At 39.7% G+C, this 25,602-nt stretch overlaps 1 protein-coding gene across 1 annotated transcript in view; it reads right to left on the minus strand.

Annotated features, from left to right (window-relative positions):
• LOC120530659 (dynein beta chain, ciliary-like) overlaps positions 1-25,602 on the minus strand; it is an 86,228-nt gene that overhangs the window by 34,156 nt on the left and 26,470 nt on the right. The window contains exons 8-14 of the mRNA XM_039755083.1: positions 19,682-19,783; positions 11,381-11,575; positions 11,016-11,212; positions 7,309-7,466; positions 3,368-3,476; positions 2,634-2,682; positions 1,835-1,899 (exon numbers count right to left, since the gene is read on the minus strand). Of these exons, the coding sequence (XP_039611017.1) occupies positions 1,835-1,899; positions 2,634-2,682; positions 3,368-3,476; positions 7,309-7,466; positions 11,016-11,212; positions 11,381-11,575; positions 19,682-19,783 (875 nt within the window). The remainder of the gene's footprint in view (positions 1-1,834; positions 1,900-2,633; positions 2,683-3,367; positions 3,477-7,308; positions 7,467-11,015; positions 11,213-11,380; positions 11,576-19,681; positions 19,784-25,602) is intronic.

Genomic DNA, 25,602 nt, shown 5'->3' on the forward strand with positions numbered 1-25,602 from the left:
AAAGGTATTTTTCAAGAGATGTTTACAAGACAGGGTCCAAAACAGAACTCATTATATGAAGTCAAGATGGGGGCTTTAAAGGCCAGGGTAGGAAATGACATCACCAGGGCCGGAAGGGGAAGTGACGTTGTCAGAGTCGAGACCAGAAGTGACTTCATCATAGGCACCGGAACAGGAAGTGGCGACATCGGGAACGCCAGAACCCTGTGGGATTTCCCGAGAATGGTCTGCAAGGGATTGAGAGGGACAGTTGGTGCACCCTGCCACTCCCTGGTTGGACGTGGAATTGCCATTATTCAGGCCCTTTAGTTGACTCCTACTTGCACGTGTGTGACACAATTTAGAAAGAAACCCGGTGGATAACTTTCAACAATTAGGTAGAGGATTTGTTTTTCTGCTGGACAAAGACCTAAAATATACAGTACATCTAGGGTTAGACCAGAGTGGGTATGCAACAGAAGGAGAAACAGCTGATCCTTGTTGTCAGGTCATCTGTAAAATTAGATTCTTTTCCAAGTGATGCCAATTAGACTTGAGCTACCATCCGCAGAGCATCTGGCACTGCACAAGGATGTGACCCTAATGAGATGACCATTGTATGACAGTAGAATTTTTTATCAAAAAATCAATTTGAAGAAACAGAGATATCCTGAAAATGTAAAGTTTGAGTTCAAATAAGTAAAAGTACAAAACAAAAGAGCAAGGCAAAAATCACAAGCAATATAGTAAGAATATATTTGAGGACTAGAAAACAAAGAAACACAGAGAGGCAAATTTTGAGCCCACATAATACCAATGAATGGCTAAAAATAAAGTGTAGCAACACTTGTACCCTTGGCCTTAAGAATCATGGCAAATAGCATAATTGTTATTAAGGAAGTGGTTTATCGATATTTATTTATACTTAATGGGATCTGTTAAGTTTTCTTTTCACTTTGATAAGTGATTTTCTTTTTCACAACGCTTCTCAAAGGGAAGCAGGATGTATTTCACAGGTGCTATATGTGTTGTGAGAAATGGCAGGTATGTGGGCGGCTGAGCAATAATGGATTCTGCCCTTTCTTGGATGGGATGTTTGCCTGTAGAAATGTCCCGGAAGAAAGAAAAGAGTACTGGAAGATCTTTGAATATTATATCCTAATTCCCCAAGACAGTAAATGGAAGGAGCAGCTGGGTATATTGGTCACATTTCTGAAGGGTTCTTACAACAGATTTATCAGGGTTATGGCACCAGAAGTACTCCTAGGTCTACTTTTAGAAGAGGCCTCACGTCCTTAATCAGGGATTCTCAGTGAAGAAAAGTAGGAATGTGAACATCTTAGAGACTTGTAGCTGGAGTCAGTTATTTATTAGCAGACAGGGATATGTGCCTGAACCAAGAAGGATATGAGGAGCCAGCATGGGTATCAGAAGGGGAAAAGTGGACTTTTAACTTTAAGATAATTAAGCCACAGGTAAAGCATTTTTATATCACTTTGAGTCCAAAGGGGCATAAGCTTCCTCAGCTTTGTTTTACTGTTTAATGATGCCCCTCTCATAATGGACACACAGAGAGTATTTGACTTATTTTGATAATTAACCAATTTTTTAATGGAAATTGGTGTGTGATGGTAGTTGCTTGGAGTAATATGCTTGGCTCAGATGAAGCCCCATAATATAACATTGTGTACAAGTTAAAATACATTAAACACAATCATACCAAAGAAAATTAAAGACAGAAATCAAATGTTTTGACGGATCAGATGTACCCTTGCCTATAAGTGAGATTTGTGACTCTTGTTGGAAGTGCCATGTGTGAAAAAAAGTAAAAACATAATAAAGTAAAACCTCATACCTCCCAAAACAATTTAATCGAGTCTGGTAGCTTGATGCGCTCATTGCTGGAGAGTATGAACAAGTCTGAGAAGAGAGGAGAGACACCATATTTAGACATCTTCCTTAGTATACGTTTGTCACTTACTGCTAAGATGGATTTAAGACAAATACAACAACAATAACATTGATTTATTTATATAACACATTTTCATACAAATAATGTAGCTCAAAGTGCTTTTATATGGTGAAAAAAGACCAAAATAAATAAGAATTAAAATAAGGGAACACTAATTAACATAGAGTAAAAGTAAGGTCCGATGGCCAGGGAGGACAGAAAAAACAAAAAAGAAAAAAACTCCAGATAGAACTCAATTAAAGAAGGAAAGAAAAAAAAATTCCTTGAACTCTAGGAAACTTGGCACAAAGAAGAAGTTCTCTATTTCTGCTACAGTTTGCTTAAGGACAGCTCAGAGAGATACAAGTCACACTGCTTTTCCAGCTGGTTTCTAGTCAGGCCCATAAGCAGTAAGGCTAAAACTAGCTAATAACTGGAGATTTGGAAAATTAACTAAATTATACTTAATAACTTTTTAATATAATATGAATATCAATTATAATTTCACCTGGTGAGCATTCACTCTGGTTATGCAAAAATGAACATACTAACACTTTCATCCTCTTTTAATTAAAAGGTAAGGATTTCCAAAAGCAGAACAGCTGGCTGGAAATCCGCACATCTTGGCAGCTTTCTCAAATATCATAATCATGCAGGTGGTTCTTATATTTTGAGCTGCTCAAGAGTTGACAGCTCCACTCACCGCTGCCGCAGAGGAGTGCTTGAATGTTCTTCACATGTTGCATATCAATCTAAAGAAAGAGAGAGAAAATGCAAACACAGCATATATTATCCAAATAAATGACAGAAGGGACAATTTAATTACATGTTAATACAGAAAAATGTAATGACAATAAAAAAAATGAAACTGTATAATGGGGAATGTATGAGATCTGTCAAGAAACTAATGAGAATTATATACAAAAATTTTTTTATTATAATGTCAGTCTTTCCACATTGCAAACATTTTGGAAACTTTCTGTAAACTTCTGTGACAGGCATCACATGACCATGAGCTGATTCCAAATGACACCTTGTCTGAAGATAGCCTGTAGTATATGTGCCATCACTAAATGGATGATTTTGAAGTGCCTGGTCCTCCCAAGCTTTAATAATAAGTTAACTTTTAATTATCATCATGCCTACATGCATCTTCTTATTGCTTTTTATGTCGCATGACTTTAGGTGTGAAATGGCCCTACTCAAAACATTTAATCATTTGCAATACATGTCTTCCCATTAAAGGTCAGCATGTCAGGTCTTTATGACTTCTCGAAAGAATAACGTAGAATAAGCCAATGGCTCCAAACCTGACCTGGCTGCATCTTACACAAGCCAAGCAAAGTGTACAATACTCCTTATATGTTTGCAGCATCTAAACTCCTTCTGAAGGCCTCAAAACAAAATTGTCTCTAGTTCATATTTTATTTGTCTCACGTCTCCATCAAAGTGTAGAGCTGTCATCTTCTCACTCGGTCCTTCAGATGTGGTAAGCAACTCTAGGGAATGATGCCTGAGTAGCCTGGGCAATAGACCATCTGTCCACCTGGAAGAGAAACACATATTCACCATCCAATAGGACTCTAGTCCTCACAAAGCCAAAGTACTTTAGATTCTTTTTTTCCATCCATCCATCCCTCCAACCCTCTATATATATATAATATATATATATATATATATACCCGGGGGTCTGCTAGAGCCAATCCCAGCCATCACAGGGTACAAGGCAAGAAAACAAACCCCAGGCGGGGCACCAGCCCACCGCAGGGCGCAAACACACACACCAAGCACACACTAGTGACAATTTAGAATCACCAATGCACCTAAACCTGCATGTCTTTCGACTGTGGGAGAAAACTAGAGCACCCGGAGGAAACTCACGCAGACACAGGGAGAACATGCAAACTCCACACAGGAAGAACCCGGGAAGCAAACCCGGGTCTCCTAACTGTGAGGCAGCAGCCACACCACTGCGCCACCGTGCCACCAGATTCTTTTTTTAAATTTTGAAAAAAAGTATTCTTGTGTGCTATTAAAATACTGATGTTTAAGGAATAACTTGAACTATGAATAAGACTTACAGGTTGAGAGTAGATAAATAATTTGGCTGTAACAGGACAGCAACACATACAAAAAACATCAGGGAGGAGGAGAACGGTGAAAATGTTAGCCACATAATGACTTTTCCCACCTTGTCTGGTGGAGTAGGCACAGAAGAAAGAATTATTTCATACCTCCCATCTCCTTTTGTCTTCCTCTGCTTTATTTCACATGCCAGTGAGCCTTGGCTAAGCATATGCAATAAATACAGAATCATGGGCTCCACTGGAAGGGTTTTAGTCTTTAAACAGCATCCAAGTGTGATTTGAGTTAGGGGTATCTCTTATATATATTTCTCTTCTGGTTTGTCCTGCTTCCACTTCAAAACCGGTCCCATCCACACGCAGCCGACACGGCATTTCTCGATTCCTATTCATCATCTTCCATGTCATGCACTATACTGGCCTGCTGAGCGTAATATATCCAACAAGTACTCGAGGTGCTGCCACAACGGTAAAGTAGTAATCCCTCGCTATATTGCGCTTCGACTTTCGCGGCTTCACTCCATCGTGGATTTTAAATGTAAGCATATCTAAATACTGTATATATCACAGATGTTTCGCTGGTTCGCGGATTTCTGCGGACAATGGGTCTTTTAATTTATGGCACATGCTTCCTCAGTTTGTTTGCCCAGTTGATTTCATACAAGGGACGCTATTGGCGGATGGCTTAAAAGCTACCCAATCAGAGCATGTATTACATATTAAGTAAAACTCCTCAATGCTATAAGATATTCTTCCCACTCGGTGCTTGATTGTTTGCTTGTCTCTGCCTCTCTCTCACCCTCTCTGACATTCTCTGCGCCTGACGGAGGGGCTGTGAGCAGAGGTGCTGTTTGCACAGAAGCTGTTTGCCTAGCGGATACGGACGCACCTCTAAGAAATGCCGCTTTATCGCGGTGCTTCCAAAAGCACACGTATTGATTTTTTGATTGTTTGCTTTAATCTCTCTCTCTCTCTCTCTCTGACGTTCTCTGCGCCTGACTGAGGAGATGTGAGCAGAGGGGCTGTTTTCTTAGAAGATACTGACGCTCCTCTAAGAAATGCCGCTTTATTGCGGTTCTTTGGAATACTTAAAAGCACACGTATTGATTTTTTGATTGTTTGCTTTTCTTTGCGAGCTCTCTCTCTCTCTGAAATTCTCTGCTCCTGAAGAGAAGAAGATATGTTTGCATTCTTTTACTTGTGAGAAAGAACTGTCATCTCTGTCTTGTCATGGAGCACAGTTTAAACTTTTGACTAAAGGGTGTTATATAATGTTTAGAGGGCTCTAATAACGTTAACAGTGTGGGAGAGTTTATAAGGGTTTAAAATATATAAAAATAACTATACAAACATATGGTTTCTACTTCGCGGATTTTCATCTATCGCGGAGGGTTCTGGAACGCAACCCCCGCGATCGAGAAGGGATTACTGTAGCTTTACCACCTTTGCGGGAGCCACCAGTGTCTTTACAACAGCTTCTTAGACAGCAAACATCAGAAGCTAAAAATTATCATAAACACATTTGAGAATACAACTCTTCTCTAGCGTTTGCTTCCATGGGTGCATAGATAACTCAACCTCCTGGCCATGGACCATACTGTTTTAAAATACACAGGCAAATTTATCACCAAATCTCTCTACTATACGCTAGCACTTCTACCTCTCCAGGATATGGACAGTTGTATGTTTTTGACACAGCGCAAGATACTGCAGTACGCTTACAAATTAAAGCAAACTCTGCATGCAGTGAAAATTTACTTCTCCAGGTAGATTCCATGCTCAGAACCATCAACCCCTTCGCTAAATCATACAAACACATGCATGAAATCACTCAGTCCAATCCAACAGCATCTGTACGAATGGTTTTCAATGAAAACCCTAGACAGGATTTATGACGATACAATGCCCCGACATTGCAGTGATTTTCGTCGGAGAAGATGGCGAAATGCCTGCTGAAAGGGACATTTGCATCTATCCCATATGCAATTCCTGTAAACAGATTTCCACGCTGAATATGAATTGCGATCCTGTGGTTTACCCACTTTTATTCACTTACGGAGACATTGGCTGGCACAAAGATTTATAACATGTTCCCGATAAAAGAACTGCCAAGCGAATAAGGCTTACTCAATGCCAATTTTACGTGTACAGATTAGCAATGAGGAATACATTTAGTATTTTGCACTCCAGCAGCAAACTATTCCAACAGTACGTCGTAGACGCATATGTTAAAACAGAGGGCGTGCGTCTCAACTATCTCAGATTACATCAACAAGATCTGCGCGTGGAACAATACAATGTTTGAATACAGACGCACTGCAAGCAAACGCTGAAAATAACAACGTACGTGCAGGCAAAATAATCAAATTACCATCCACATTTCCAAGTCCAAGATACATGCAACAAAACTATCAGGATGCCATGGCCATTGTACGTAAATTTAGAAAGCCTGATTTATTTATCACTTGTAATCCTACTTGGCTGGAAATTCTACATGCACACTGCACCTTTCAAGAAGTATTTATTTCTTCTTGATTTCTGAATTCCTTTCTCACCATTTTCCGTTTCTATTCTTACACTGCCATAAGCTACAGCGGGCGTCGGCTATCCTTTATATCTCACTTAGGCCTACGAGATAGAGTCGAGCTAGAAAAACAGTTTCTGGGATCCTGTTCTCTGCTTTCGCCAGGAGGATCTCTCCACTTCTGGTTGTACTCCCAAATAAACTTTTTGTTCCTTCCTGACAGTTTTCCAGGGCTTCTCATTTTCCCTCTCACTCCTTATCAGGATATGCACCACACCACACATGGGTTACTGCCCACTGATGGCCCCTGTCTTTTCTGTGTTCTGACTACCAGTGTGTAATTTTCTTTCATTGCAAGGACCTTGGAGAGCTTATCAAACAAACTGTGCCACACTAATGGCACCATCGCCCAGCCACATCTTCAACTAATAAACTTTCCCTATATTAATTAAAACTTTTGAGAAGAAGACTGCAGTTTCCACTGATCATTGGAAGCTTCTAGTTCCTAGATCAAGTCGCTTCATCTTTCTCTTTGTTCTAACAGGAAGCCATATAGCTCACTACTGTACATGCTACATTTGACACAAGTAGATTCTGACTTCAGATGTTAGCCTAGTTACTTTACTTCATCATGGGTTGTTACAGACTACTCGTTTCATCTTCTCTGTCCTTCAGTCAGGAGTTATTGACCTGGAAGTTACTAACATTTAAACCAGAATGCTGCTTTTCCACATACTAATATAAAAAATAAGACAAACTTGCATAGGTACCCAGTCTGGGGGTTGCTGAATCCAAGCAAATGCTGCGATTCCAGTGCTCTTGTAAACACTCTTTGGACTTTCACTTGGATTCCTAGCTCCTTGAGAGCTTGCAGATAGATATTAACTCGCTCAGACTTTCCACAACCAGCTGGTCCCACGACCACCACCTGAAAGAGAAACAAAGAGGTAGAGAAACTGAAATGCCTGCCCTACAACCATATGTAGCACTAGAGACTAAACTGTCAACTGGCTGTCAGCCATGGTTGATCAATGTTGTGTTTCAGCCAGGATCCCCCCTGATCAAATTCAAATTCAAATTCATGTTTTAGGTCTGTTTTGTTAATTTTGATGGTTTTACTCATGGAAATGTTACTTTGTTGATCATTTGCATTAATCTTTGTTTTTGATTGTGTCTATATATGCAAACAGCTTGGGTCGTGTTTTGTAGGTGGTCCTCTAAGAGGTGGGGCCATGTGTTACTCACTGCCAGGATCAGGAGAGTTTCCCATAGTTCCTGCCTAGTTGATTTTGAATGTGCTAGGAAGTTTTGTTGAGTTCTGTGTTTTTGCTGCGCCTTGTGCATATCGTGAAATATCAGATTTTTTTGACCTTCTTCTCTGTTTTTTGACTTGGGATTTTGCTTTTGGACTTTGTACTGGATTTCCTTAAGGGTTTAGGCAACTCATTTATGCCTTTTTGTGCTCCTTGTGAAGTTTACATGGAGCATTCTTGTGGAAATAAAACCTTTTTACTTTTATACAGTTTGCCTGTTTATATAGCCTGGGATAAGTGGTATTGCTCCCTCTAGTGGGGATGTTTGCAACTTTTTGGTGGAAGTCCAAGTCATAGCAATCAACATATATGGAAAATCCTAATAAATCGATCATTCTAAACAGTCTGATCACCAGTTTAGTTTTGGGTTAAGCATAAAAGAGCCAGGTAGTGTTATTCTTCAGTCTAGGTTTTTTCCCTCAGATGTTACATGTTTGATTTTTTTATCTTTTTTATTGTTTGTCAGATATTCTTTTTCAAATTATGTTATCAATTTATTTTTTATGTATGTATACACAATTATGATTTGTATTGATATGGTGTTATTAGTGTTTTTGTTATGTCATGTATTAAGAATATATTTCATGATTTTGTTATCTTCCCTGCCTCCTAAGGAGTACTGGTCCCAGCAGACCTTAAGATGAAACTGGAAGTGGATTAACAGCTTTGGCATTGTGTCTTTGTTTTTGATTCCTGTTTTTTGACCCTTCTTTAGTTATTTGGACATACTGGGGAAACTACACAGCTTTTATAAGGGTCAAGTTGGCAAAACAGGATCTGAGTGCCTGTTCTGTGCTTTGGCCACTCACTTACTCTAAGAAGGATTACTTCACTCCTGGTTTTATTATTATTATTTATTTGACCCCTTTATTTAAGTCAGTTTACAACTTCTGAGGTACAAGTGGTTACATTACTTTTGTTTTTCCAATTGGAGCACAGACATTTGTGTGCTGCAGTAGGATTTGATCTCAAAATCACAGGATTTGAAGTCCAAATTCTGAACTACTATGCCATACTGCCTAGCCCCAAATAGTCCTGGTTACTATAGCCCCAAATAAACATGCTCTTGCCTCCTGTCTTACAGGGTGTTTTAATGTGCATTTTGAGGTTTGTGGCAGGGTGTCAGTGTGGTGAAACGGGTCCACAGCTCACGACAAAAAGGCCACTTTTTAAATAAATAATCGCCGCACTCACGGCTTAGCGAGGGGACGTGGTGGTGTGTGCCTGAAGTGGTTCCTGGGGTGATTTGTGATGCAGGCAGTCCTTGCTTAAGTGCACAGGTGAGGAGTGCCTTGATGGGAGAAACAGGGGAGTCACCAGTCACCAGTAGTAAGGCGGCACCAGGCTTTGTTTTAAAGGGACAGCTTCCAGCCATTGTTTTAACCTCATTGTTTTTAAATGTTTTTTCTAATGGATTTTAACTTCCACGATTTCACCTTGTTTTTATTGGATTATTTGTCTGAAGGTTTTGCTTCACTGCACTATTTATTTGGACACTTTGTTGTTGTTTGTTGATTTTAAATAAAAGGACTTTGCACTTTTTGCACCATCCATCCCCTTGCTTCGTTATGCCCCACTGCCTACCTCATCAGTGACATTACCGATCTCCCAGAAGCTGAATGAGAGCATGGAGCGAACCCGCATCGTCACAGTCAGTTTTAGTAAGAATAGTGTGCTTAGGCTCAGGGAGTAGGCATAGGGGCACACAGTAGCATGGTCAAGCGACTACTGGCTGTTGATGAGGTAATTGGCAGAGCCTGCATTCATGTGCAGATGCAAATGATTAATGCCAATTTCTTTAATAGTGCTCTAGAATTTGTAATTAAGGTACCTGCACCCACTAAAGTATAAAAGGAGCCTGAGTAGGCTAGAGGAGAGATAGAAAAGAATGATAAGTCTTGAGGTTAAATAAAAAGAAAAGAGAAGACGAAGAAACAGGATCATGAAAGTGCTGGGGCAATGGCGTGGATGCAAGCAGTAAGGAAGTGGCCCAGAGTACAGCAAGCAGACAGCGCTCATGGGGCAGAGTTGTTCCTGCTGAGCCTCCAAGGAGCAGGAGTGACCAATTGCTCTGAGAAACTCCTGTTGAATGCTGAGGGATAGTGTTAGGAGAAGACAGATGGACTTGTGGGGTCCGCTGCTGAATGCCAAGAGGTGGTTCTGGGGGCACGATTTAGATTGCAAGGTGACTGCATTTGCTGGTGGACATCTCCCCTTACTGAGTGGAGGAGTGATTTTAAAGGACAGATCATGTGTTTTTAACCTGCAATTGTAACTTATTTATTGGAATATTTATTTATTTATTTGAATTTTTTCCATCAAAGCACTGACTTTATTCTTAATGTATTATTTATTTCATGGATAATTCCACTGCACTTTTATTGATGGAGACTGTTTTGTAAATAAAAGCACTAAGCACATTACACCTACCCTTGTTGTGTGGGTGTGTGTGTGTGTGTGTGTGTTTCCTCACTTCCCAGTTCATCTCAGTACATGACTATCAATGTCCACCTTCAAGGATGTCAACTGCAAATAACCCGGGCATCACACAGGGTTTCTCATCTCTCTCTATCTCTCATTCCTTCACAGGATATGTACCGCTTGCTTTAAGATGCTGTTTATTGGTTCTGTGTTTGAATTTGCTTGATTTAGGTTTTTGCCTCCATTTTCTTGCCTTGACTTTTTGTGATCCTTTTGGAGATCCTTAATAAAAATGTAATTATAATAAACTTTGCTTTTGTTGTCCTTTGGGACTAGAGATTTTATGAAGCCTGGCTTTTGAGCTGCCTGAGGTGAGGCTGAGCCCTGAAATAGGAGTATTTCTGGCTATTTGTGTGTTGTTTTTGAGGCCTGTTACACTTTTTGTTGTTTTTGTGAATAAGGGCAGCATCATGGAGGCTTATGGCGCTTAAGCCACTCCATGGAAATCCTAAACCCACTGCATAGCCCCGATCTCCAAAAAAATAAAACCTAGGTATAATTTCATCAGACTATCACAGACACTATTAAGTGAATCTTCACAATTTTCGAAATCAAACATTGCTTTGTTTAGTTTACATATAAATCTGTATAAGTTTAAAATGAAAGTTTTGCCTGGAGTGATTTTTTTTTTCTCTCAACTCATCTGAACTACCCCTGAATATGCTTGACTAGCATTGACTTACCATTCTGTAGTTTGGCACAATCTGGGCTACTTCTAGGACAGAAGCAGTGAATGCCATATCAGGAAACAGCTTCTGTTTTTCAATTACTCTTGAAACTGCCTCAGTGATATCAACGGAGGGTCCATCTGCATGGCTCAGCTCAGATTTAGATGGAGGTGTCTCCTGACTGTTCACTTGTATGGTTTCTTCAGACTGGCCTAAACATAAATGAATATTTAGAACAAAACAAGCTGCTTAATGCCTTCATATTTATTTTCTATATTACAGTACTGCTCACAGAGGGTCCACAAGGATGTGAGCAAAAGGTCAAGCTAGACTGACTATAGGACAGTGGTAAGAGGTTCAAAATGCAATCTAAAAATCACCTCCTTCATTCAGTGGCATCCACTGCTTTGGAAGTTCAACATTTGGCCACAGGGTCTCAATAAGCTCTCTCATGCACTTCTGCTGAGGAACAGACATCTGAGGAAAAATGCACTGATGGAACGCAGTCATCAGTGCCTTGTCTTGCAGTCCATCCTGCACTGCTGCAACATCATCTTCTTTCCCTTCACTTTCTCCTGGCAAAAAAGAAGAGTTGGAGAAGATGAACTACTTTAGTGGTAGCAGTGCTACAGAAGCGCATGAGGCGGACTTAAGCAGACAATCTGAAAACCAGACAAACACTGGGAAATCTCAAATGTTATAGCTCTTGGGTTAAATATTCTATTGTTGTTATCACATCTGTTAATACAGCATCTCAATTCATGCCAGAAGCTCTGATGATCAACAGGTACATTGTAAGCACTAAAATGAATATTTATTGGATCCATGGCTGTACTAGAGAGAAAAAGTCAGGAATATCTAGTATATATTGTAAACATTATTTGTAGACTGTCATTATCCAATATGTCTGAACTATAGTCCTTTTATTTTAATTTTAAAAACAATAATGGCAGTAAGGAAGCTGGATAAACCAGTTCTTGCTTGGGGTTAAATTAGAACTCACCAAATCAGACAGATAAACTGAACCAGTAAAAGCTGACCTCCAATATCAGCTAGGGGCTAAAAACCTGAATGCAAACTTCTATCAAGCAGGAACAAAGCTGCTGGCCAGAGACCAGTCAAATGACATAAGATCTAAAAACAGTAGGGAGTCTGCTTCACCGCCACTGGTCCAAGAGTTGTGATACAACTGACATAAATTGGGGCTGATAGAAAGGCCATCCTGTCTCTTCTATTCCATACAGAGGCCATGCTATGTCGGTGCTCTGTCATCCATAGAGTGCATGCTGTGTTTCTGCTCTTCCATCCAGAGGCTACACTGGAGAAGAGACCATTGTAGACTAGTGACCAAACAACATACTAAAACAGAGAGCCATCTGGTATACTAAGTATATTAAATGTTTAAGGCCTTTTTATCCAGGTTGTATTTGTAATATTAATTTGTTACACTGTTTTTATTTTGCTTATATTTTGAGCTCAATTAAAAACCTTTAACTAATCTATGTATGAATAAAAGTATAAAGCTTCCCTTTTGCATCTTTTGGTACTCTATTATGTTGTCTGAGGTTACAGATATAAAAGGGAGTGTAAATATATGAGAGCTATAGTTGAGATTTGCGGTATTCTGTTCCTGGATATGTAATAAGGAATCTGAAAGGAAAAATAGGGTCATCCTAGAACCCTACACCAATCAAACGGAGGGGTAGTATGGTGAGGGAGTGAAGAATGTGGCAGGTTTAACCATATTTAGACTTGTCTAACAAAAGCAAGGATATCTGGCTTGGATTCATTTGCACAGAAATAGCACACAACAGCAATGCATTTGAGGGTTCAAACAGTCTCTGGGAACTGATCACCCACAACTTTGTCGCCTGCAGTAGAGCATATTGCAAAGTACTCAGAAGCCTTGGTGCTATAACATGTATGAGTACAAAAAGTTCCAGAGATGGAATTCCCCCACTACAAGCTACCTTGACTGATCTCGCAAAAGCAATGAACAAAAAACATACAAGCCTGACCATCACTTGAGTCACCAGAAGCTTCAGAGAGGATTAAATTTCAGCAAATCCCAGGGAACAGGGAAGGATAGCTGCATGCTCTGGGATCAACATCTACAATTGGTTATTAAAAGAATATTGAGGAGGCAGCATGGATAGTTTTAATTCAAGTCACAGTTTGTGTGAAATTTCCACATCCTTTCTGTGTTTGCATCTTTCTTTTTTTCTTTTTTCATCCAGAGGTAGGTTATTAGGCTAAATTGCCCGGTGTGGGTGAGCGTGTCCTGCAATGAGCTGAATCCCCTTCCAAATTGGTTCTTTCCTCAAACCTAGTGTTGGAAGCACACAGCATTACAGTCTATGCTTCAAAAACACTAAACATTTTAAATATTTAACTTGATGTACTAATAATGAATTGCCTTTTAAGAATTTAAGTGACATAATTCGCTGAAAATTGTTATTGAATCATAGAATCACACTTTGGACCATGTGGCAAATTTAATCAACCACAAGAGAATTTCTCTGGAGAGCCCAGTGCATCACTATCTCTCGCTGACTTAACAAGCTAAACACAGAAAGAAAATGTTTAGCATTGGGTCTCAGGTTCAAAAAAATTTCTGGTGTTTTACTAGATTAGGTAGAAAAGTTAGGTCAGCCACAAAATACAACTTGCTGTAAAACATAGGCAGGATTACACCTAAGACTTTACTGAGCAATGACAGATAACAAATGTAATCCTCTTTTTTGATTACATCAAAATTAAAATAAACCTTTTTCAGTTCTGTTAAAAGGTTGTAGGCAGTCAATTGAAATCCTTTTCTGTCCTGAAAAAAGGGCTAATTTGGAAACGTCAAGTCTAGTTAGCAAGTCTAATGACCTCATAGCTAATTATGTCCTTATCGTATTTCTGGCATGTTATGCGACATCAAACATGACAGCAGTACCGTTGTGTTTTGATATCAGACAGCAAAAAATACATGTTTCAAACAATGTGGAAATGCAGCAGTAAGAGATTAATATTCATTCTCCAGAAAGGAGTGACAGCTTCTTTTTAGGCACTCTATAATTTATAAAAATGCTTGTGTGATTGCGGTGCGCCTTGAAGGAGATGGGAATTACATTACCACTTGCAAGAAAAGCCCATAATCAATGTTGTCAGAACAGGCAGGTAATGCAAGGAACGAGCAGGAAATAAGATTGTCAACAAGCTCTTTGGAATAATACACACTCTTCCTCGTCTCTTGTTGTCTGATCAGTACTACTGCCTGGCCTTCAAGTTTAGAAAACTGAACTAAAATTATAAATATTGTAAACCCATCTTAGGAGACAAAGAATGATCTTTTCATTCTGGAGCATTTTTAGGAAAAGAAAGCTTGTTTGTGGGCTGACAGGGATACCAATAGTCTAGTGCTATTTGTATTTATATAATATAAAGTATAATCTGAACCTCTTATGCAATGTAACTTTTAGGGAATAACTGTTATTCAGTGTGTAATAAATAGGACAAAAATCCATCCACCCATATAGCACTTAAAACGTCTCCTCAGTGGCTATGGGAACGGATGTTGGACAAGGTGGCTCTTGCTCACAACAAGCTGAGTTACACGGCTTCGCGCAGGAAATTTCATAAAACAATAGCCGTCATTTAACATGGCATTAGTTAATTCAGTGTATCAGAAGTACTATGTAATTAACTAAGTACTTTTCTGCATACAACGTTTGTTGGTAGTTTTTACAAGGGGCTCATATTATTGGCAGGAATTGAGGTGTGGTGTTTAAGGCTTTGGACTGAGGACTTCAAACCCAGAGGTTGTGGATTCAAATCTTGCTATTGACACTGTGTGACTATGATCAAGTCACTTCAACGGCCTGTATTCCAATTGAAAAACAAAGGAAATGTGCCAAATTGTATGTAAAAAGCTGTAAGTCACCTTGCAAAAAGGAATCAGTCAGATAATAAGCAATAATACCAATATTATTAGGTAATTGGTGCTGCTTACTCTACTTTTGTTGATGATCATTGTAAAATGCAATTTTACAGGAAAGGATATTCTTTTCAACTGAAACAGATCATCGGTAGGAATAATGAGAAATTTGACTAAATAGAAATGTGACTATTATTAGATTATTATTATCTTTATTAGATGTTTATAATTTTCATTTGTTTATATCATTCACTCAGGTTCAGTATTTTTCTTCGTGTTTTTCATCAGTTCTATGCAGTCTCCATTATAGTTTGCAGATGCAAATGTATATGGCAGGCAGAGCTTGAAGTAAATCTACGCATGTGCCGGTAGCCTATGTGTTACACTTTTGTATTAACACGAAAAGAGAGGAGCACAGAGCAGTAGCTTTAAGTGTTGCAACACAACTTCCATGGCGTCCCCATTAGATCCCTACAATCTAAGACTGATGTTGGGGTATTGCAAGATTTAAGCACCATAAATAAATATCTTTGGGATCAGACTCCTTTTGTAGTTTGTATTGAATTTTCAGTTAATATATAATCATTTATAAATTATTTTGGTATATACTAAAATGAAGTTGTAACAATGAATTATTAAAACATAAGGAAAAGGACTGAAGGTAACTAAAGCGTTAACCAAACATGGCTTAAAGCTTGAGCATGTGACATCTGGTTCACCTCAGGGAAACCACAAGCTTGAATTTCCAAGGTCAGAATGAGGAAAATGAGTAACAAACACCCCTCTAGAAAGTGAGGATAAACTAATGGAAAAGTCCAAACACCCCTCCTATGAAGCAGTGCCAAGATTAACAAAAGAATCCACAGATCACCTCTTTTACCTGGCAGCATTCTGGTAAATTGGAGAGACGAAAGGAGGTCAACAGAGCGGATTGGATAACCAAGATGAGAGCCAGTAGTCAACAGCAAAATACAGCACTTGTTAACCTTTGAGCTTTGCATCTTCCTTGAGCCTATTGGTCAAGGGTGCTATTCGTGTGGCCCCTCAATTGCTTCTGCTCCAACCTTCATTAGTATAAAGCTCCCTGTCAGTGCAGCTCAGAGCATGTATGTGAGCATAATATTAATAATATCGATAAACAAAAAAATGATCAATAAATTAAAACATGTTTATGCTCATTTTCTTTTTTTGACGACATCGCCAAAATTCAGTATTCAGTGTTTTTTTAAAGCGTTTTTGTGAATTTGAGGTATTTCATTTTTCTGCTGCTGTTTTACCACTAAATATTGATATATGGAAATTATTTTTTCTTTATTTATCTTAGCAGATAACTACTGCTTAGGAAGTAGTGTCAGATACACATTGGCACATTGTTTCTGTCCCAGGTCCCCTCTATGAAGGTTTCCTCCTGTTGCTTGAGTTTCATCTCACTGTCCAAAGACATGCAAGTTGGGTGAATTGGGGATGCTAAACTAGCCTTATTGTGTGTTTGGTGTGTGTCTGTGTGAGTGTGTTTACCCTGAGATGGACTGATGCCCTGTCCAGGGTTTGTTCTTGCCTTGCCCCCTATGCTAGCAGGGACATGCTCCTGTGCCCCCAACCTTGTGACCTTGGTCTGGATTAATGGGGTTAGAGAATGACGTGATATGACATAGATGCATAGATGGCTCAACATCTTTAGTTAAATGAACCACCATGTCTTTAAGGTAGCAACATACTACCTTCCAAGAAAACCTTAAGGACTGTGATGCCCCGTGCTTTTCAACCACTGCATCTTGTAGTTCATCACCCACCAGACACAAGTAGTGAGTGAAAGACATGGCCAAAATTGAGGTACAAAAACAGTAGTTGATCTTTATTGCATCAAGTGCCAATAAGATAATTATCAAAAAGCAGTACCATGCAATTTTTCAAATACAGTTAATTTAGCAATAACACACAAATAAAGAAAAAGGCAAAAAAGAAAAATAAAGGACTATTTACAATATTTACAACTGCACTTTTCATGTGCTATTCTTCCTTAAAAGAATATTAAAGAAAGTACAAGAAGTTATTCCATAAATAAAACTAAAAGAAACAAATGATCACATAAGGAAACAGCTCACCTCCCCTCTTCTTCCAACGATCACCTCCATTAATCCTAATAATTCTGAGAGCTCATCCAAACTGCAGTTCCTACGCGACAACCAAATGCTCAGCACTCAAATGGCCAAAAAACAAACAGCCAAAAGGCTTTCTCCACCAATCCCTGTGGACGATCTCTAGGGTCTTCCAAACCCATCACACATTGCAACGCTGTGACACGTCTGCTTTATCATAGTTTCTACTGGTGGTCTCAGCTGTTCTCTAAGCACTTTCTGTATGTTTGCTGGCAAACCATTTACATTTCCTCCTCCATAGATTCCCGCCCTGGATGAATGTTTCTTTAACCCTGGCAAAACTCCACCAAAGTGCATCTGCATGCCACTCTGGAGTACTTCCCACAGAGTGTGACTTTAACTTACCAAGCTCCTTTCTACAGTTAAGTTCACCCTAACTATTTATAAAGTGCTTCTTAGGGAGTAAACAATGAAACTCAGGTAAACTATATGGTACATCCACTATTCCTACGCCAAAGCCCACCACTTGGACAAAGCACAAGAACCACATTCCTTGCATTAAACTTAAAACTAAACTATTATCTCTGTCCCCCAAAGGAGACACTGTATTTAAGGCATACTACATACAAAATATGGATGGCACACTGATTAGCACTGCTGACTCAGGGGCTACATAGTCTCCCTGTGTCTTTGTTAGGTTCTCTCCATTTACTCTAATTTTACTCCAATATTCAAAAGATATGCAGTTAAATTGACAAGTGGACCTCAACTAGACCACTGTATGAATGTGCTATGTGATGGTCTGTTGTTCTGTCCAAGGTTGCCTCTTGCCTTGCATCCAGTGACACCAGGACAGGCTCCTGATTCCACAAATCTTGTATTGTAATAAGGGAGTGAAAAGAAATGAATGATTGAATCAATGGAATTTGAAATACACTTAACAGAAAAGTCATTTCAGGAAATACCAAACCTTTCTGACCTCTAGCCAGACACATCTGATAAAGATTAAGAGTGGTTAGACGCATGTTTGATTTATTTTGTATAAACTGAGCCATTACTTAAATCAAATTGTCTTTTGTTTGTAAACGTATCCATCACAATGAAAATAAGATCTTCACATACAGCTCATTTGTTTTACCCCATATATACAGTAAGTATGCTTATAAATTGCCACATGTATGGCTTGCAATAACACTGCATTGAATTATACTGAATAAAATATTTGTACGGCACTAGACAAGTTACATCAGCCAGGGTTGGATCACCACAAGAATGAGCTGGCATTACATCATTACATCAGGAGTGCCTATGAAACCAGCAACTCTGCAGTGTTGCATGTGCTTTTTCCACTAGTGTGGCAAAAGGCAAGCAGTCCTTTAAAAGATAGTGAGCCACCTCAAAGAGCCATGTAAAAAGCAGAGAATCCATCAATTGTGGCACTTGATGCTGACACTACATTGGTTTCAGAAGTGGGATATGGGGAATTCTTACAGTCCGACTTAGCAGAATGCCTAGTGTTTCTAAAATGAACCTGCTTGGTTCTTCAGAGGAGGTTCTGGAGAGTCTCAAGGCTCAGATCTGTAATCTGGAGTGCCATTTGCAGCAGCAGTACAGAGATGGAGACAGCTGAGAGACTGACACCTCTGCAGCTCCACTACCGGTTCTTGATCTGCTAAGGTCCATCAGCCCAGATGCACAGACATTGGCAGAGTTTCAGGCTTATGGATCTGGGGAAAAGTGTGGCAGATCAAGTTGCCACTGACCTCAAGTGAGCTGTGAGAAGCAGAGCTGGTGGTAAAAATGTGCACGCAAAGAACAAGGCAGATTGTACAGATGTTGTGAATGTCATCGGAGGGAGAGTCTCTAAACTGAGATCCATACCTGGAATGCGGTTTGCAGCACCTGTTCAGTAAAGGAAAACAGCAAAGAGACCAGAAAATCTACATCTCCTCACAAGGAGGTTCACCTGCTTGCCCACAGCTGACCAGTGCAGAATGCCTCTGCTGCACTGCATGATAACACAGCACTTAACATTCCAGTTGTGCCAGCTGCCAGTGCAGCATGCAACATCCCTGCTGTTCCATCTGACAACACAGCGCTCCTGGTTCCTGTTGATGTTCCCTCAACACTGGCTGATTGACTGAAGCGGGAAAAAAGACCACCCCGTCGTTTTGCTTGAAGGAAGTTGGAAGTGGTCACTGGGAACCGTGACTTTGAAGGAAGAGCTATGCAATTGCATTTGTCAAGTTACATCAGCCAGGGATGAATCACCATCATCTGTAGGAGAAGCACCTATAAAAATGGCAAATCCACTCAGTTGCACATGATTTTTACAACTAGAGTGGGAAAAAACAAGCAGTCTTTTTAAGAGTAGGGAGCCACCTCAAAGAGTCATGTAAAGTGCAGAGAATCTATCTATGCGGCACTCGGCATCAAAGCTACAGTATACAGAAGAAGGAAAATTTGCAGCTGTCCTCTGGTCATCCTTAAGATGAATACATGACACCAAAACTATCTTTGTTTGTTTGTTCTTTTATTGGGCATGAAAACTGCAACATACCTTCCTCAAAGGTGTTCGCTACGCATAATGAATAATAGTGCCTCCATGTGCAAAGAGAAGGACTTGTTCCTTTTAATACACGTGAAGGTCTTTTACTTACCTGCAAGTAAGTCTTGCTTGAGTTTCATGGTGCATAATAGGCTGCCTGCATAAGAAATAACATTTCTTATACTTGAGAGTTGCCACGGAAAGCTGCCAGCAGCTGGAAAAGAGAAAATAAAAGATTTATTGGCTGGCATTCAGCAAAGGGGGTCAGCAGCCTGGGGAGCAGATTAAATACAAAAAGGCTGCTGAACTTTTCTTTAGACTTTCAGGTTGTAAAAGGTACCTGCTGTATGTCCAACTGGAAAGTTATGGAATGACAACTTGTATCAGCCAAAGGATATAAAGTAATGTTACCCTCTGTTTATATGGGATAGCATTTAAGTTCACTAAATATTCCAGCACATCTTCTAAAAGAAGAGAATGCAACCTTAAGGAAGAGTATCCCAGCTCCGCACAAATTCAGTGTTCGCTGTACTGTGACAGCAGCTGCCTTATCCCACTGCCATTATGATATAAAAAAACAGATTTTTACTTTAAGAAGTTCTGCTGTCACTTCAGAAGCTCATCTTACAATACTTACATTTTCCATTTATCCATACTGCTCATAAGAGATCTTCATCTGCCCAATGAAATTTACTTCTTGTTGTTTTGTGCAAATCCCACCCCCTCTCCCAACCCCCACATCGTCTATGGAGGAGGAGCAAAAGCTTTAGATTCATCAAAAATTTTGACCTCCAGTTTTTTACGGTTCCCTCATATTGAAAACATTGATATCTAAGTGATGGGTGTGTGTCTGTCTTTGTGTGTGTGCGCATGTTTGTGTCTGTGTGTCACATTCCCTTGAGGACCGTCTAGAGCTTAAAAGGCTGGATAGAAAAATACCAAACTCGAAACTCGAAGCCTGTTATGAGATGATGATTTGCTGATTAGTTTTTGAGCCAAATCATGCAAGAGAAAGAGGCACTCTAGAGGAACCCTCAAATACCGTAATTCCGCAATTAATTATGAATTCTTCTCATTATTTGCTATCATAATGACCTATTTTATGATAAAAAGATCAGAATCAAAGGGGTAAATAATTACTGAAATGTTATAGAATAGTTCAAATAACATGGTTCCTAGGAAGCAAAGCCTACTGACACTCACGCCAAAATTATTTGGTATTTAGTCAGATCATGACTTCAGAGTACAGAAGGAATAGCAACTGGCAAAAATGTTAAAGGATAGACTCAAAGGTGTGAATTGTGCATTCAGCAGAACAGGACATCCTGTTAAAATGAGGAAAATGTCATTAATGATTTAGGTTCAACTGGTTCAAAGGAGCAGACAAATAAGACCAAGAAAGATCAAAAACCATAAAACAAGCAAAAACTGGCAGATTAGTGATGCAAAAGAGGACCAAAGTTAAATATCAGAGCAGATTTTGGCAACCTAATTAACCAAAAATCAATCAATAATTAACCCAAGAAAACCCGAGTACAAACTTCAAAGACTTGTCTTGAGAAATTGCAAAACTACGTTAACCAGAGTGTGCTCTTTTATATACTTGTGGTGATGTCAGATGTCACAAGGATAGGGTGACTTGACCAAGAATGGCTGATCAAGCTGCCAAAATGAAAATAATCTTCTCCAAAACTTTGCTAATAGAGTAACCAATTAACCTTATATTATCTTACACTTTGTAACCTTTAATGTGGATCTTTATGATCCTTAAAGTTACGTATTCTATAGAAAGCTTTGTATTAGACGTTTAGCTACAAATGCAAAGAAAAGGAGATAAACAAGAGTAAGCCATGCCAATAATTCCATATTGGTTCTTGACAAATCTGATTGAAGCATGCTGTGAAGAGATATATTGGGGTGGTGAGTGTCTAATGGACATTGTCCAGATTAAATGCCTTGTTTAAGCAAAAAAGTTGATCCAATGTGTATCTGCTACTAGAGTGCCTTAAGCCAAGAGCAAATGATAAACTTTGAAGTTGTGTAATCTGATTTTACATCATATGTTCTGGACACGGTGGAGGAGATGCACTGAGTTGTCAACTCATTAAAATTTCGTGGTGGGCTAACTCAGATTCCAATGCACAGTAGTTGTACACTGGGAATAGATGGATGAAGGTTCTGTTTGGGATGAGCATTTCTCAGATCTTGGAGAAACCTTTCATGTGTTTTCAGTGGAGATCAGGGATATAGCAACTGGAACCTGTTCAAGTCTTCAGTAGAAGACCCAGCTGTATGGATTTGTGAATAAAAGGTGGTTAGTACCAGATACCAACGATACCCTCGAACCTATGGAATGCATGCCAATGGAAGGGAAGTTGTCAAGCTAAGGTTAAAATAATAACTTTCCAGATCTGACTAAGAAGAAAGGCAACAGCTCTTGTAGTAGCTGAAGCAAAGGCCTTTGAATGAGCGAAGTTTGGTAAGTTCATGGTGAATACCTGTGCAGCAGCCCAAAAGATATTCTGATTAATTGTAATTCTAGTTAACTCTGAAATGAAAGGCAAAATTGTGTAAAGGATTTCCTCAGTAACGGTGCAGAAACATTGACTTTGCGGAACTTATAGTGGAGAAGTTCTCCTTGAAGCAGGTAATGATAATGATGATGGAAGAACTGTTTGAAGTTGGGTCCATTTTTTGCAGCTATGGCCACTGCACTAATTAAAACGTTCCATAGTGGCAAGGCTGCAGGAATGGGAGTAATTTATTCAAAACTTTCAATATTTTGCCAGTGTCTCTTTCTGAAATTCTTGCATAAGGCAGATTTGATGTTCAAGTCAAAAATTAGGCAATGTTCCCTTGAATGCTGGAGGAACAGCAGTAATAATAAGCAGTAAGTGGAAGAGAAAGGAGGGAGAGAATAAAGGGAACAGAGATCACCATGTATAGTAGAATCTGTGTAATCTACTTAAATAAAATCATAATCAGTCTGTTTGCTAATCTTGTAAAAGCAGCTACACTGATTTGCATGTATGCTGCCGCTGGTGCAACATAAAATATGACCTATATGGTATAACATGAAGGTAGGCTGTAATGGTGGGGGACCAACCCAGAAACCAGTGCAGACATGGAGACTACAGTTCCTAACAGGCGGCAGGAGTACACTGGAGCTGATGGGAGAACGTCTTTTATAGCACACAAAGCTCTGACCCAATAAAAACAGCATCTCACCTAAGACCACAGGTACAGTGTTTTTCTTCTTAGTTATTTGAGTTACAATTTCATTACCTCACTGGACCACAGCTTTTGTCTAAAAGTAGGTCTTTTTGTTTCATCGTGGGTTATGTTTAGCCATGTTGAATTTCCAAAAGACAGTTTTTGCCCATTTATTTTCATTTAGACCCTTTTCTGTCCAAAACAGGTGAACTGTATTACCAAACTCTTAAGGTGCAATGTTCCTTTTCTTCTACTGTTGGTGAAATGTGTAAAAGTCTAAAAAACCCTATTTAGTGACTTTCATGGTTGAAAACTAGCATGCAAAACAAAGATAAATGTGTGCTGGACGGCTAGGACCCTTACATGGCCAGGATGCCTTAATAATGGAAGGACTGGGAGAGAAATTAGGCACAGGTGTGGCGGGTGGCTGTGGTCCATGTCCGGCCGGGATGCCCCTTTGGTATACGTTCAGGGGGAGCAGCCATGGACTTTGCAATACCTCCCCCTGGACGCCAGATGGCAGGGCTCCATGGGAATTGGAGTTGGGTGCAGCCCTGTTGGGTCCCGTAGGTACCGCCTGGGAGTGCTGCAGCTGGGACTCCTGAGCCCTTATGGGCAGTGTATTCACCACAACCGGAAGTGCAGCCTGAACTCGGAAGTCAACCACCTGAAGCACTTTCGGGTGGACTACAAAAGGGGCCAGCAGCCACCACTCAAAGAGGCCAGAGTCGGGAGGAGGAAGACGAAGCTTGATGGAGAGGAATGGTGGTTAAAGGAGAAGAGTGTGGTGTTTTATCTGGTGCTTTGAACTGAATTAAAGCTGAAAGTCTGCACTTCAACTGCATCAGAGTTGTTTCATTTAAAATTCATTATGGCAATGTACAGAACCAAAATTAGAAAAAAGTTGTCACAGTCCAAATATTTATGGACCTAACTGTATGTACCATTTACATATGAGGCCCTTGATCCTTAATTACAAAATTCACTGCCTTGCATAGCTTCAGGCAGAACAACCATTAAGGTAGATTGAACACTACTGTAAAACTTGATTTTCACCTAGAAAAAAAAAGCTCTATGTAATAATAAAAAAAAAAAAATAGTCCCTGTGCTTATTGAACATCTCAGAGTAGGTAAACTGTCCTAACCGACTCAAAAATCTGAGGTTGTACCTTATTTGATCGTACTCTTAGGATCAGGATAATAGTATTTAATCAATTTTGCTAATTTGGGAAACCACTCCTAACTTCACTGGGGTTAAGGAGAGCTTGAGAGTTGTTCAAACTCGCTAGAAGCTTCCAAAAAATCGCATTCAAGCAGAGATCAACAAGCATATTCCAGGAAAGACTATTTTACAAATTCTAGACAACAAAGAACTCATAAAAATTATTAATTTGACAGAGATAGTATAATATTCAAAACACACCTTATACATCATGTGATCATTCCCTATACGAAGAAGCCATGCACTCACTGTCAGCTGAAATAAAAGTGTTGGCCATGTTGTTTTTTTGGCCATGGGTAAAATGCAGCTTTGTAATTAGGATGATTTGGGTATGTCACAGCTAACCTTTTTTCAAATTCTCTACCAAAATTTGAATGCACTCACAATACATGACGTAATATGCTGTTTTATACATTTTTCCACCAATCCATATGAGGTATTGTTAAAGCAAGCTGCGTTCATGTAAATCACTGGTTTCTCTGGAGTTGTTGGTGTGATTGACAGCACACACAAAGTCAGACCAAGGACATGCTGGAGGAGTTATATATCTGTGGCCTCCCTAAAATCATTACCCAAAATAACCTGTAGACTTTTACTGGAAATAAGGTATTCAGGTCTGTTCATGGGCGGCACGGTGGCGCAGTGGTAGCGCTGCTGCCTCGCAGTTAGGAGACCCAGGTTCGCTTCCCGGGACCTCCCTGCGTGGAGTTTGCATGTTCTCCCCGTGTCTGCGTGGGTTTCCTCCGGGCACTCCGGTTTCCTCCCACAGTCCAAAGACATGCAGGTTAGGTGGACTGGCGATTCTAAATTGGCCCTAGTGTGTGCTTGGTGTGTCCTGTGGTGGGTTGGCACCCTGCCCAGGATTGTTTCTTGCCTTGTGCCCTGTGTTGGCTGGGATTGGCTCCAGCAGACCCCTGTGTTCGGATTCAGCGGGTTAGAAAATGGATGGATGGAGGTCTGTTCAATTCACCGCTTTGCCACCACAAACCTTACCATCTCATTCAGATAAAAAGTTATGTAAAAATCAACCAAATCAACATGTGTCTGGGAAGTGGCCAACACCTGGAGTACCCGTAGTAAACTCACCATTTTTTAAAAGAGGTAAGAGGCTGGAACTTAAACAATCTGACTCCCTGGAGCTATATGGCTCTCATGTGTAAAGATGGTGAATGCAATCTCTTCACCAGCATATCTAGTAGGAAACCAAGGAACTGCAAGGTGGCAGCAGAAGCAATCATTTCAGGACTGTAATGGTGGTGCTTAGGTCTGTTCATTAAAATAACCATCAGAAAAAAAAAGATTCCATGGCTCAACCATTATGCAAAGTGTAAAGCAATCATCACTAATTTGAAATTACTTGGAACTATTTAACTTCAGTATGGCATACACACCCATAACATAACCAACATAAAATAGTGAGACTATATGAGGTGCTTCACAGAAGAGACTAATGGACATGTTCTGCACAGCCTTTAACAAATTAGAAAGAAAAAACAAGCTGGATCCAGTGTAGCACAATAGTTACCAGATTAGGAGAATAAGGGGCATGGCAAACATAAACGCAAGCAAATGTGGCTTAATTAAAAATGTGTCAGCCA

This window comes from Polypterus senegalus, chromosome 6 (genome assembly GCF_016835505.1).
Source record: "Polypterus senegalus isolate Bchr_013 chromosome 6, ASM1683550v1, whole genome shotgun sequence".
Classification (NCBI taxonomy): domain Eukaryota; kingdom Metazoa; phylum Chordata; class Cladistia; order Polypteriformes; family Polypteridae; genus Polypterus; species Polypterus senegalus.